Source organism: Dipodomys merriami, unplaced genomic scaffold (genome assembly GCF_024711535.1).
Source record: "Dipodomys merriami isolate MVZ:Mamm:240054 unplaced genomic scaffold, mDipMer1.0.p SCAF_104, whole genome shotgun sequence".
NCBI lineage: Eukaryota > Metazoa > Chordata > Mammalia > Rodentia > Heteromyidae > Dipodomys > Dipodomys merriami.
In genome coordinates, this window is record NW_027202316.1 from 4,218,474 (window position 1) to 4,232,825 (window position 14,352).

Sequence of the window (14,352 nt, forward strand, 5' to 3'; positions counted from 1 at the left end):
TCACCATCTGTAGAATGATGTGGCTTAATTAAAAGTATGTAACTAAAATTTAAGGAGCTTCTAACATGATAATGTTGATTAATGTGGAACAGGAAAACAAAGTAATTAAAATGTAATTAACAAGAGCCAAACCACCTGGCCAAAGCAGGAACTTTTCAGAAAAAAAACTACCACAAGATTAACAGAAAGGAACCAAACTACTCTGATAGAAAAGATACTTTTCTCACAAATCAGCTGGGGGCCAAGTGTAGTTGTACAGTGAATACTAATTTTCAGAGTTTCCTACTATAAGTCACCATGCCTTTAAAGATGATGGATATTTTATGATTGCTCTGCATCTCCAAAACACTTTGAGTAACTGGCCCAGAACTCAATGCTATCTATTTTGCAATGCAACATTTCTGCTTAGATATTTTGATTCTTCTTCTAGATTGTGACTTATTAAAGAAGGAGGTTCCCCTACCCTCCCACTCACCTTCGGGAGGAAAGTAAATACCAACAAATATTTATTGAACTGGACATGACTATGGAGCCATTGTCTCTGCATCTATGAAATGGTTACACAGTTAAAATGCATGCATACTTTTGTTTTCAGTCACAGTGGTGCCTGGCAGTGAATCCTTAATGTCCACCCTTCCCAAGCCCACTGGGCTGACATACATCTGTCAGAACTGGCAGCTGTTTTCCTGAGGATTTGCTCTGACTACTGGGCAACTCTTCTCTGAATAGACATACAGTACTGAGGACTCACATCCTCCCCATAGTAGCTCTGGACCAACAAGTGAGAGCAGTTGATGGGTACATGCCCAGCTCCTGCAGCCCTCATTTAGACGATCCACAGGGTGTTAGATTTGCTTTATAACCCTGAGTCCCGTAGTGGGACTGAGTCCCAGCTGCGCACAGTGGCTAACTTACTGGATAATGTAGGCTGCATCTCTTTTCTTCCCAGCCTCACCCCTTGTCTCCTCACCTGACATTTCCTGATTCACTCCATATTAAACAACTTGGAGTCAAATCTTCTCTCAGAGTTTCTAAAAGGATTTAGAACTAAAACAAGCACCCATATGTCAAAATTTATGACTCAACAATTTCTCTATTCCAGTGCCATCCAACAGAAATGTAATACAAATAATATACATAATTTAAAATGCTCTAGGGGCCGTATTGAGAAGGGTGCAGAGAAACAGGCAAAAATGTTAATAATGTAATTTATTCCACCTATATATTTTTTAAAGTATCCATTTAAGTACTTGTACAAGGGAGTTGGCATTCACAACACAGTTTCGAGCACAATCTATTCTGATGGATGCCACCCCATTAATTTTTTGAATCATTTTAGCATATTTAAGTGTAAAGTTTACTGAAGTCTTTTTGAACTACTTTTCCCAAATCTCTTCTGCCAAATGCACTAATATGATAGGCACACTTACACTCTGGCCCCTTCTGGACTGGTGATTTGGTGCACCTGGAGCACATGGCTGCTGAACTGAACAGAGGCGATCAGTGTAGTGCTGGTGTTCTTTGTGTATCAAAATTACAAATGTAGCCAGGTCCAGGTGGCACATGTCTATAATCCTAGTGTTCTCAGGAGCCTGAGATGTGAAGATCACAGTTTGAAAGCAGCACAGGTAGGAAAGTCTTTTTTTGGGGGGGGTGGAGGGGAAGGTCCAGTCGTGGGGCCTGAACTCTGGGCCTGGGCGCTGTCCCTCAGCTCTTCAGCTCAAGGCTAGCGCTCTACCACTTGAGCCACAGTGTCACTTCCGGCTTTTTTCTTTTTGCTTATGTGGTGCTGAGGAATCAAACCCAGGGCCTCATTCATGCAAGGCAAGCACTCTACCACTGAGCCACCTTCCCAGCCCACAGGTAGGAAAGTCTTGAGACTCTTATCTCTAATGACCCAAAAGTCAGAAATGGAGCTGTGGCTCAGGTGGTAGAATGCTGGCAATGAGCAAAATAGCAGCTCAGGGACAGCACTCAGGCCCTGAGCTGAAGCCCTAGGACAAGCATTAAAAAAAAATCACAAACGTGGCAGCTTCTGAATAGATTGAAGGCAGTATGGTGAATCATATTTCCTACTTTAAGCAGAATCTTATCTGCTTTCTTTCCCTTTTAGTTGAATAAAAACTATAAATATCTCAACTGATGGGCATTATTGTCTTGCTGTATTCTGTGTCCATGTATTTATGTTCTTTGAAGAATGAGCTTCTGGCAGCAAGAGCATTGGGTGTTATTGCTTGTTCCTGTTTGCATGCAGCAGGATGTAGATCAGATATTTAGCATCTCTGTGCTTGTGTGTCTTTCAGGCAGAGGGCACCAGGCTCCAGCGAGAACTCAGAGGATACTTAGCAGCAATCAAAGGTAATGTGGATGAGCTGTTTACTGCGTGTTACTGAGCACAAGTTGTTCTTGGAACTTGCCAAGAGACAAGATTGAGTGCTAATTACAAAGCCATTTGGCTTCCTGGTGAGTAGGGTCCTTGAACACAGGTGTTTCATTCCACCCACTTCCAAATACCCATTGAAATGATAATCAGAATATACAAAGACAAATATATATCTGCCCTTCTGCTGGGAGCTAAGAATAAATGCCACCCACATGCCTGAGATTTCTAGGAAGACTTGCTGGATAGAGTGAGCTTGGGATTTGTTTAAGCTTGTTTGTATTCTGAGAGTGGGCTGGTCCGAAGAGGAGAACTCAAAAACTCACTTCTTAGGCCCTCTGGTTGGAAGGGGGAAGGGATAGGCACTGTACCTAGGGCCTTGGCTGGCCTCAAACTGTGATCCTCACATTCATAGCCTCCTAGGGAGTTAGGATTACAGACGTTAGTTACTGGCACTGACTACAGCTGCCATCCTCTTAAACAGCTACCTGATGCTAGATACTAGCAATAAATTCAATATCCTCTTAATGGTTTATTGCTGCTCCTGGCTACTGCTATAATATATTTAAGCTGAGGCTGTTTTGAACTAAAACATGTACTCTCAGGCTATGAAAGCAAAGATTATCTGTGTTGCCAACCTTGCCAGCCCTGCAACCCATGCTCCGGGATGGAAGGGAGCCCACAAAGTTAGCTCCAAATGGAAATAGACTCTGGGTTCTTTTAATGTGAAAAATGTTGAGCAGAGGGAAGAGGTTGCATCCAACAGAAAGACATAAATCTCCATAATGCTGGGCAGTTGCTTTGCTGCTTGTAAATTGTTAATCTTCTAAGAAAAGTGGCTCATGCCTGTAATCCTAGCTACTCAGGTGGCTGAGATCTGAGGATTGTGGTTTAAGCAAGCCAGGGCAGGAGATGGTTATCTCCAATTTACCATCAAAAAGCTAGAAGAAGAGCTGTGACCCAAGTGGTTGAGTGGCAGCCTTGAGCAAAGAAGCTCAGGGACAGTGTCCAGGCCATGAGTTGAAGTCCTAAGACCAGCACAAAAAGAGAGAGAAAAATATATGGTTTTGGATGTTATCCAATACCAGAGCTAACATTTAGCATGCCCTCTACTCTAATGTTGCCATGTTCCTTTGAAGTGGACTTAGATTTGTCCTTTAAATTTCTTTCTTTTTCTCTATTACATTTTTATCAGCATAAAGTCCTATTTTAGTCTGTTTTGTGCTGCTGGACAATGTATAAAGAAGAGAAATTTATTTGGCTCATGGTTGTAGAGGCTGAAAAGTTCCAAGATCCAGAGATCACATCAGGGTGATCTTGACATGATGGAGATTATCATGTGGGCAAGAGAGAAAGAGAGAGGACCACACTCATTGTTGCCAGGGACCTGACCTTACAATGATGAAGCCTTCCTGGGACAGTAGCATTCATTCATTCATTCATGAGGATAGAGTCCTCACAATTCATCCATGAGGGCAGTCTTCATGATTTAGTCTTCTCTGAATGGTCTCACCTCTCTACTCAGTAGCTGTGTCAGGGTTTAGGATGTGACCTTTTGGAGATATATTGAAACTATAGTAACTAAATTGTTGCCCCCTCTGTGGGTCTTTATGCCTCTTGGGAGCAATATTCACTGGCTCAATCTTTGTGGCCATCAAAGTGTTCTCTTTGGATAAATGTCGCGGAAACAATCTGTGTGTTCAAATCTTTTTGCCCATCATTCTTATCCTCACAGGGATGAGCAGCTATTTTGGGCTATTAATGCATGCATTTACCGCTGCAGCATTATTCTCTTAGCATGCAGTGAATAAAGTCTTACATAATTTTATTTTAAGATTATGTCCCGTTTTTATTTTTGTGAAAAAAGATCATTTTTCTACTTTCTCTTATAAGATAGCATGTATCATTTCATCTGACTCTGGCAAAGATTTAATGATCATCTCTCAGGGCCTTTTGACATCTGAATTATAGGAGGAAATTTAGCTTTGGCATGAATTTGAGGGGTACATTTCTTGGTCCAGAGTTGCTTGTTTCTCTCCCGATCAATGGTCACCCTGTCATGGAGACAGTCTTCATACTCACTTTGATGCTGGCTGCTGGGAGTCAGGAGCAGGGTTTTGCATCCATTTTGGCTGTCTCTATTCCTGTAGGGTTGTTTCATCAGAGTCTCCAGAGACTTGAGTCATCACTGTGTTTTCCTTCCTTGACTTTGCCTGAATAGACAAGTCTTATCAGCCATTGTCTAGAGCATACTTCTTCACAGTCATGATGTGCACTTTGTGGAGAGAAGGTTATGCACTTCCACACATCATTCAAACGTCTAGGATGCAAGGACCCAGTCTATGCATGGTTATCAGGGGCAATGAAGGGGGATTTTCTCTTTCTACAGAGTGAAACCATACAATAAAATACCAACTCATCCACTGATCTCTTTACACGCTCTAGTACTCCATTAAAAAAAAAATCATTTCAGGCATGTTTTAATGTGATCATTATGGAACCCAGAATCAATCTAGCCAGAAACTATATACTTGAGTTTCCTGTTTGGAAGTTGCTTCTGCCCTTGGTTCACTGGGGTTGTCCGTCTCTCCTCTCCCTTTGTTCAGTGTCTTTGTGTACTCCCTCCTGACAGAGGCAAAGACACCTGTTTAGCTAGGTTCTACCTTCCATGTGTAGGTGAAGAGTCTGATGCCACAGGGGGACTAATGTAGTCCCCAGCCAGTTCTCAGCCTGTCTCCATGGAAACTCACACATTCTTTTACCCCCATGGAAAAGGCTTGATGATTCTTTTCTTTTCTGAGATAATAAATGAATATTGATTTGTTGGAGAATAAGCATTTGTTGTAATTTCAAACACAAATTTAATAAATAACATTTCTGTACAATTAATGAGTATATACAACAGAAATTTTGAATAATGTTATAGTAGATGCAAGATGCAAGTCCCAACATCTGGATGAAATTATCAAAATCTGGTTGTATCTCCTTTAAATTTCTTGTAAGACAAATTAACCTACATCGATTACATGATGGTACATATTTTACTTTTTTATTATTTTTATTTATTTATTTATTTTGCTGGTCATGGGGCTTGAACTCTGGGCCTGAGTGCTGTCCTTCAGCTCTTCAGCTCAAGGCTAGCGCTCTACCACTTGAGCTACAGCACTATTTCCGGTTTTCTGGTGGTTTATTGGAGATAAGAGTTTCACAGACTTTCTTGCCCGGGCTGGCTTTGAATTTTGATCCTCAGATCTCAGCCTCCTACGTACCTAGGATTACAGGCATGAGCCACTGGCGTCTGGCTATTTTTTTATTTTTTTGGTTGGTCATGGGGCTTGAACCCTGGGCCTGGGTGCTGTCCCTCAGCTCTTCAGCTCAAGGCTAGTGCTCTACCACTTGAGCCACTGAGCTACTTCCCATGATGATAGTTTTAATTGCCACATTGCACTCAGAAACTTTATTTCTCTGCTATTATTAATAACTACATCTATATAACATATCAGGTGTATTTTTGATGAAAATGTAGACCCATAGGCTTATGAACCCTAAGCTTTCTGAAAGTTTGTATTTATAACTGTATAGATGGTTGTTACAAATGTTGGAAAAATGCAGCCTTTTTGCTTCTCTGTTCTTTCATTTTTTTAAATTTTAGACTACTTTTCAAGCATTTCTTTACTCTTTCAAACCACTTAACCATCTTTAGCTGTTATATCTTAAAATTCTATTTTGTTTTTATCTGTTTCTAAAAGTGCTTTGTTTAAAAGTAAAGCATTTGCATTAAGTTATTTCAGATTAATTCCTATTTTTAGAGCTCTGAAATTAACAGACTCTTCTTGGTGTTCTAGACATTCAAGACTTCGTGATGTTTTGTGAGTGATATAGCACAGATAACACAACTCTTTATTATTGGTGTTGTTTTCAAAATAAGAATGTGTTCATTTTTTCCCAAGACCCAGTGTGTTCTATCTTCCTGTAAAGAGTAGATGTTAAGTGTGATAGTTCTCAGGGACCCTCAAGGAAAATCATGGCTGTAGATCAAAGTGGCAGTTGTGCCTTTACAACTTTCCCCTTCAGTATCTAACAGGACCTCGAGATTTTTTTCACTCAGCAAAGCAGGGGAAGAAGAGACTCTTTGCTTATTTCTTTCCTTACAGGAGTTGTTTTTCTCCAATACCAGGCATGCAAGAGGCCTCCATGAAACTCACCGAGTCTCTGCATGAGGTGTACGAGCCTGATTGGTATGGTCGGGAAGACGTGAAGATGGTTGGAGAGGTAAGAGCTGTGTGGCTGTGCACAAGAGGCCTGGGGGTAGTTTCCAGGAGGCTCTTACCAAGCCAGGCCTGTTCAGCCTATCCCCTGTGCCTCCTCTGCACACTTCAGAGCCTTCATGGTGAGGGGCGCTCATGTACTCAGAAGATAACATGTAATTCTGGATCATTCTGAACTCATAGCAAGAGATGAAAGGGATTATAAAATCTTTAGGTAGAAGGTTGTGTACTAATGATTATTTTTCTTCAAAATAACAATAGTGTTCTTTTTCTTGCTGTATACCATTTCTAAGAGAACTAGATGATTGGGTGATTTCTTATAGTAACATCCTCGCTTTGCTCCATTTCCACTTTAACCACTTATTCCTGAATATAGGGACAGGAAGCCTGAACAACATCTATTCTACAGTGACCCTGGCCTGTTCATCACCAATCTGTAGAACTTGAGGACACATACAAAGTCAGCCTGCTCCCAGGAATTGAGCTTGAAAAGAACTTTGGCCCTAGACATATTGAACTAGTGTGGGTCCTTGTGGCATGGAGGAAGTAGACAAATGGACGAGGATTGCTGCTTCCTGGAAGCAGAGTGGATCAGGGAGGAAGTGTAGCTCTATGTAACCTTGGGTTAGTGCTTTAATTTCCTTGGGCCCTCAGTGTCCTCATATACAAAATGAGAATAATCATTGGACCTGCTAATAACACAGTTGAAGTGACTCCCATGACAGCTCTGACAAACGGATATTGGTCTTTAGAATTTCATTAGGACTGAGATAATACTTAGGGGAAGAGCTCTTGTTGGCTTTGTTATATCTTCTCCAAACTTTTAAGATGAGTAGTTCACAAAACTTTTTCACACATGATTTTCTAGTGAAATGATCACATAATTTCTTCTTCTTGTGTTTTTTTTTTCTGAATGTAAAGACACGTTTGACAATGAAGTGCTAAAAATGTCTTGTGACTAAGTTTTTGACTAATGGTGTATTACTAAACATTAATCATGAATGTAGACTTGTTAAGGGAATAGTTGAAACTTGTATGAACGCTGTTAGACACGGACTCACTGCCTTCTCAACCTGGCAAGTACTCTGACACTGTGGATTCTTCCAAGTTCATGGCTGCTTTCCCATTTTGATCCCTGTGGCTGACAAATGTTTTGATACCCTCAGTTGCAGATGCAAATATGCTGGCGAAGGGACTCCTGAGTTCCTGGTCAGAATGTCTGTTCACAGAGGACTTAAGGAAAGAAGGATTGAAGCCAGGGCCTTACACATAGTAGGCAAGCACTCTTGCCCTACAGTCATACTCCTTAAGATATTTCTCTGTATAAAACTCTTACCCTAACATTTAGTATTATTTTTGAAGTGTGAAAAGGAAAAAAAAATCCATTAAACAGGTTTTTTTTTTTTTAGAAAGAGAAAATTTGTCTCTCACATATAGTAGAATTTGGGGATCAGGTCCAGGTCTGGCATGGTAGACTCAAAAACATGTCAGTGCTCCATCTTTCCCATCTTTAGCCAGCCTCATGCAGATATATAATGGGGAACTGGCCATTAGCTCTTATGTTCATACTTCAATCAATGGGAAGAATGAAGGCTGGAAGACAAAGGCCCTCCTTCCTCTTTGAGATGTTTGCTGAAATATAGTTGCAAAGGAAGCTAGGAAATAGAAACATTATCCTGGGCAACCACAATGTTCAATTGCTAAGGGCACAAGAGGGTAGACTGGTAAGTAAGCAGCAGATTGACTCTGTGAGAAGACCCAAATACAGTTGTCATAGCAATGTGGGAGTGACATTCCTGAGGACCTACTATGTGCCTGGGATTTTTGTGAAGTGCTTTTTCCTTATTCATTTAGCTAGGGGACTTGAAATCCAGGAAGGTTCCGTGTCCAGATGTCACTCAGCTGGAATCTGAATCCTAATGTTTAGCTAAGTATAATAGACAGTATAGTATATCTGTCTAGTATAATAGACAGATGTAGGCTTGGAGTGCAAAGAGATGGACCTGGATGGAAAGCTAGGTCTCTTCTTTTTTTTTTTTAATTTAATTTAATTTTATTTGTGAACATACTGTACAGAGGGGTTACAATTACATGGGCAGGATAATGCGTACATTTCTTACCAAGCATTGCAGCCACCTCCTTTGGTTTACCCTTCACATCCCTTCCCAGCCTCCCCCCTCCCCCCCAATCCCAATCCTTCTCCTTCCCCCCCTTCCCCCTCCCCCCCCCCCCGCACCGACGTTGTAAAGCTCGTTTTGGACATGACAACTTGTACTTCTCATTGTTGCAACAGGTCCGCCTATATCCTTAAACAACTGGTTTTTCCCCATCTCCTCCACAAGTTATACTGACATCAAATATAGTGAAAGCAGGGTTATACTGTGGGGGAGGGACATACAAAGCAACAAAGAGATAATCTTATAAATGCGTTAGAAACACATGCATGAAAGAAAAAACATTAAAATACATATCTAAGGGTTCATTTTCCTGACATCACATTATCTGACCTTTTCCGCTTGACACATACATATACTAGATATTGCAAATAAGGGAAATCATGGGACCTATGTTTCTTTGGACCTGGCTTACTTCACTTAATATAATTTTTTCCAAGTTTTTCCATTTCCTAACAAATGGGGCAATGTCATTCTTTCTGATGGAGGCATAGAATTCCATTGTGTATATATGCTAGGTCTCTTCTTTATCCTACCCCATGACCTCGGCCAATATGACCTGGACCTTACGTGACATTCACAGATTTCAGTGTTCTCTTCTGTATATACTGGAAGAATTTCCTCATAAATGTTGTGAGAATTAAATGGTCCTATAGAGTGTTAAACCTAATAATTGACATAGTGATCATAAAAATAACCTAGTAACTAACACTCACTGTGGGTTTACTTCATAAATGTTAAGTCTCTTCCAACTATGAATTTCCTGTTCACTGTGTAACTGCTTCTGTTGTAGTTTTTTTGGGTTGCTTTTTGTTTTTGCCGGTCCTGGGACTTGAACTCAGGATCTGGGCACTGTCCCTGAGATTTTTTGTTGTTGTTGTTGTTGGCTCAAGGCTAGCACTCTGCAACTTCAGCCACAGCTTCATTTCTGGTCTTTTGGTGGTTAATTGGAGATGAGAGTCTCACAGACTTTCCTGCCAGGTTGGCTTCAAACCATAACCCTCAGATCTTAGCCTCCTGAATAAGTAAAATTACAGAAGTGAGCCATCAGTGGGAGGGGTGGGGGAGAGCAGTGAAAGAGATGACATTGATCAAGATGCACTGTATTCATTAACTGCTTTGTTGAATAGCAACTCCTTTGTACAACTACTTAATGATAATAAAAAAATTTAAAAGTTTCTTTTTGTGCTGTACTAGGGCTTGAACTCAGGCCTTCACATTCCCACTCAGCTTTTTTGGCTCATGGCTGATGTTCTATAACTTGAGCCAGACCTCTAGTACAGCATTTTTACTTCTTAATTGAAGATGGAGTCTCTTGGACTTTTTCCCTAGGCTAGCTTGAAATCACTATTCTCAGATTTCAGCCTCTTGAGTAGCTAATGAATTGATTTCTGATATCCAGAATTGCTCAGGTAAGCTGGCTGTGCCTGGACTTCTTCTGTGTTTTAGCTCCCAAGTCCATGTATAGGTAATTGGAGACCTTTGAAGCTTACATTGATTAACAAATTAGAGCCAGAAGTACACTTTTTATGTGAGCTGAGTTCTTTGCCTAATCAAAAAAATGTGATAAAATTGTCCTTATTTTTAAATTAAGGATACTTAAGCCATCCATATTCATTTTGGCTTCTACTATCTGGAAAATATTACTTATCTACCTTTATAATTTGAGATGGTTTAGAAGCTTAGTGAGCTGTGTCCAATTAAAATAATGTGATGCCTATTGATTTCTCTCTTTTCTTTTAGAAATGTGATGTTCTGTGGGAAGACTTCCATCAAAAGCTAGTGGATGGATCCTTGCTGACTCTGGACACCTACCTGGGCCAGTTTCCTGACATAAAGGTAATTTTATCCTGCATGCATAAAGGGAAGAATTGAATGGTCTCAGGTAGTTAAGAGAAGGGGAATTAAACATGCTCAAACAGACATCAAAGCCATGCAGTAACTTTTCCTTTATTTGAACATAGGACTTTTGTTCTATGCCTATCACTTTTGACATAAAAGCCAGTTACACATTGTCCCTTTTGGTGAACCGCTTCATCTTTCATTTCTTGCCAGAAGCCTTTTAGAAGCTTGAAATACAAAAAATCATAAATTCAGAAGCACCAACAAATTTCAGTCTTTCATATTAAATTTTTATCATAAAGCATTGGATAAGGAATTTCCATAAGAATAAATCATCATGGTAACAAGGAAGGAAGAAACTTCATTATGGAAACAATCTGACTTCCTTTCTATTTATTTTTCAATATGTGGGTGATAATAACACCTACATATTTTCCCTCTCCTTCAAAATCTCAGGTTCAGATTGGAGTATTAAGGTAAAAGCATTCCAAATGCATTTGCATCCAGACGTGGAAACACCTTTTCTAAAGATAAATGTATCTTATTTGACACTCAGATTCGCTGCCAGGGTTGATATGCCGAGACTGGACTGATTGCAGATAGGAGATTGACACTGGAGGCAAAGATGGCCTTCAAGCCATCATTTGCATTGTATTCATCAACTGGGCAGCATTACACAGCTGTCCCACTTGTTTTCCCTGCTTTAAAGTATGATTCCTGGTAAGGTAGTCACATTCAATCTCTCTGGCAGGGCAAGGAGCCCCTGACCCAACATCATTGGGTATCTGCAGTGAGCATCTCATTATGTGTCTTCTGACATGCAATCCAGCTTTTAACTGGCCTTCTGTGTCATGCTAATCAAACCCCAGGAGACTGTACCAATGCACGCTAGCTTTGGCTCTGAGACACAGGAATGTGTTTTCATTAAACAGCCCTCATCATGGTTCTAGTTTCCTTGCCCACATAAAATAGGCTTTAGTGTAGTTGGTACATGTACAGAGTGTTTGAAGGTACCAAGGGTCCTGGGCAGGACCCTTCATGGTCCAGTCTAGATGTATTATTCTTGTTGGAAAAATGCAGTAGGGAGTAGATCTGTATGTACATTCACAAAACACTCATCTTTGTCTCCACAGACTGGCTCGGTAGAGCAGCTCCTTACCTGTGAGACCAGTCAGATATTTTTGGAGACTTCTCAACTCTGTGTTAATCTAGCCAAACCTCTGTGTTTTTAGCAGTCTCCACGTAACTAGAGAATGCTGGGGCCTGCAAGAGATAAGCAAGACTTAGCTAGTGCTGCATGCCGTGCCCGCAAAAGTTGGAGCATTGCATACTTGTTCAATTTCCCCTAGGATAAGCTGAAATCTGGGCTTTGGAAACTTCGTGTGCATTGATTTTAGGAAAAGAGCTGTGGTGACTAGTTTGTGGTAAATCAAACTATCATCTTAGTCCCTATTGGCCACCGGGGTGGTTAGAGTATGCTGGTTATATTATGTAAGTGCTTAAAAGTATGTTAGTGTTTCAAGACTAACACAGAAACCTCTGGAAAAGATGTGATGCTGGACAGGTATGGTGCCTCAGGTACACTCTGGGAGTTGGGTTTGTTTTCCATTCCTGCTGGGCCGAAACAGGGGAAGGAACTGTTGCATGTGGTTGTATGATGGATGGCACCATTCCAAACACAGCTCTGCCTTGCCCTTGCCCTTGGATGCTAGTGAGTTGGTATATACCTCGAAGAAAGGGAAGCCAGGGTTTCCTGTTGCTCCACGTTCAGATATCACCTCTATTTCATGGCATTGTCATCTTTATAAAAACCAACAAAATAAATCAGAAGAGGGCAAGGAAAATGATATTTCCTGCCTAAAAATTCAAGGAAGCCTGTAATTATTTGTATGCTGTCTATCCATAATATGACTTGACTAGGCAAAGGAAGACTGATTCTCTGGAGAAATAGAAATTTGCAGGGTTGTTGAGTTGAGGAATGAAGACAAAATCATCAACAAAATGTGAGAATCTCAGCTGATCTAATACTGCCTGGCGACACTTATTGAAAAATTGAATATATTCTCCGGAGAGTAAAGGTTTTTCAGAAGACAAGCACATACAGTAACCTGTGGTGAGATACAGAGAGACTAAAGCAAAATCATGATGTATAATTATTATTATTATTATTTGCTAGATTCTGCTGTTTCAGAAAGATAGGGAATTCAACTAGCTCAACTCAACTCAGCTTTGATTTAAGAAATACTTTCCTTGGGATCCATGGTCAAGTTCACATGCAGAGACAGTGCTCCATTTACTGAACATGAAGTGATTTGGAAGTGATAGGAGCTAGGTCTTTGGCTAGGTGCTTTGAAGATAAATGCATGTCAAGGTTTTATGTGTATCTGTCTGTCTTGCTCTTTCTGAGTCTCCTTCTGTCTCTTTTTCCCAAGCCATATTCAAAAAATTGGAGAATGTACAGACTGTCAAGCAATATAGAGAATTGGGTAACCCTGGAACATGACACATATGGAGGGAAGAGCATTAATAACTTGGAAAAGAGACATTTTTATAAGTGCAGAGTGGGAAGATACCTCTATTGAATATTTTTAAAGATTTTTGTTGGGTGACAATGGGTTTAAATTATTCTCTGTGTCTTTTCTCAATGTAGGGAATTGAGAAGGAGTTCCTAAAGTGAAGGCTAAGCAATTACATAATAGGGTTATTGATAGAAAGGAAAATTATGATGAAAAATACCGAGTAGAGAATTTTGAAAGCAAGGAACAGCATTAACTTCCTTGACTCCCACTAAAACTCCACAGGCCATGTGCAGGCTCATTTCCAAATATTTACCGCAGCACACCAGTGAGAGGTAAGAAGTACCATTCACAAGGTGATGGTGTTTGGCTTTTCCTGCTGTGTTGGCAGGGCATCCTGTGTTATGGTTTCCATTCTTCAGCGTTCACATGTGAATTCAATGCCATAAAAAGAGCCTGCTTGTCACTGACTCCAGCAGACTCACGGCTGTGAGCAGTTATGGAAGGGTGCAGTTTAGATTCTAACTCGGCAGGCATGTAGTGGCCACGGTGTGCCAACGGGATTATTATTTTCTTTTTAAAAGGGTAAAAACAGCTTCTGATCTGCAGAAATTCAGTGCACAGTGGAAGGTTTTAATTAAACCCATTATTTAATGGAAATATATTGTTAGTTAAATTGACCTATTTATTATTACATTAAGTTTATTATTGTTGTACTGGATAAGAATTGTATCCTATTTTGTAAAAAACAAAAATCTCAACAGTATTAACTCTCCTTCTGAGATTGTTTTCCACCAAATTTCCCAAATGTCATAGAGGAAAAGAAATAAGACTGACTTATTTTTCCAACACAAAAATGTAATTTATCAAAAGAGGGGTGGCCTTGAAATTAGTGCCTTCCATGTTGGACTCCAGTGGCTTGTGCCTATAATCCTAGCTACTCTAGAGGCCGAGATATAGAGGATCAAGTTTCAAGGAAAGCCCTGGAGATACCCATCTCCAGAATAATCAACAAAAAACTGGCATGGAAGCATGGCTGAAGTGGTAGAGCACTAGCTAAGCAAGCAACTCAAGTGAGGTATGGGGCCCTGAGTTTCAAACCCTAGCACTGTTAATAATAATAATAATAATAATAATAATAATAATAATGAGGGGGAAGAGGGAAGGAAGAA

At 40.3% G+C, this 14,352-nt stretch overlaps 1 protein-coding gene across 2 annotated transcripts in view; it reads left to right on the forward strand.

Annotated features, from left to right (window-relative positions):
* Amph (amphiphysin) overlaps positions 1 to 14,352 on the forward strand; it is a 145,760-nt gene that overhangs the window by 67,408 nt on the left and 64,000 nt on the right. For both annotated transcript variants that reach the window (XM_069998537.1, XM_069998528.1), the window contains exons 3-5: positions 2,304 to 2,358; positions 6,558 to 6,652; positions 10,566 to 10,661. In XM_069998537.1, the coding sequence (XP_069854638.1) occupies positions 2,304 to 2,358; positions 6,558 to 6,652; positions 10,566 to 10,661 (246 nt within the window). The remainder of the gene's footprint in view (positions 1 to 2,303; positions 2,359 to 6,557; positions 6,653 to 10,565; positions 10,662 to 14,352) is intronic.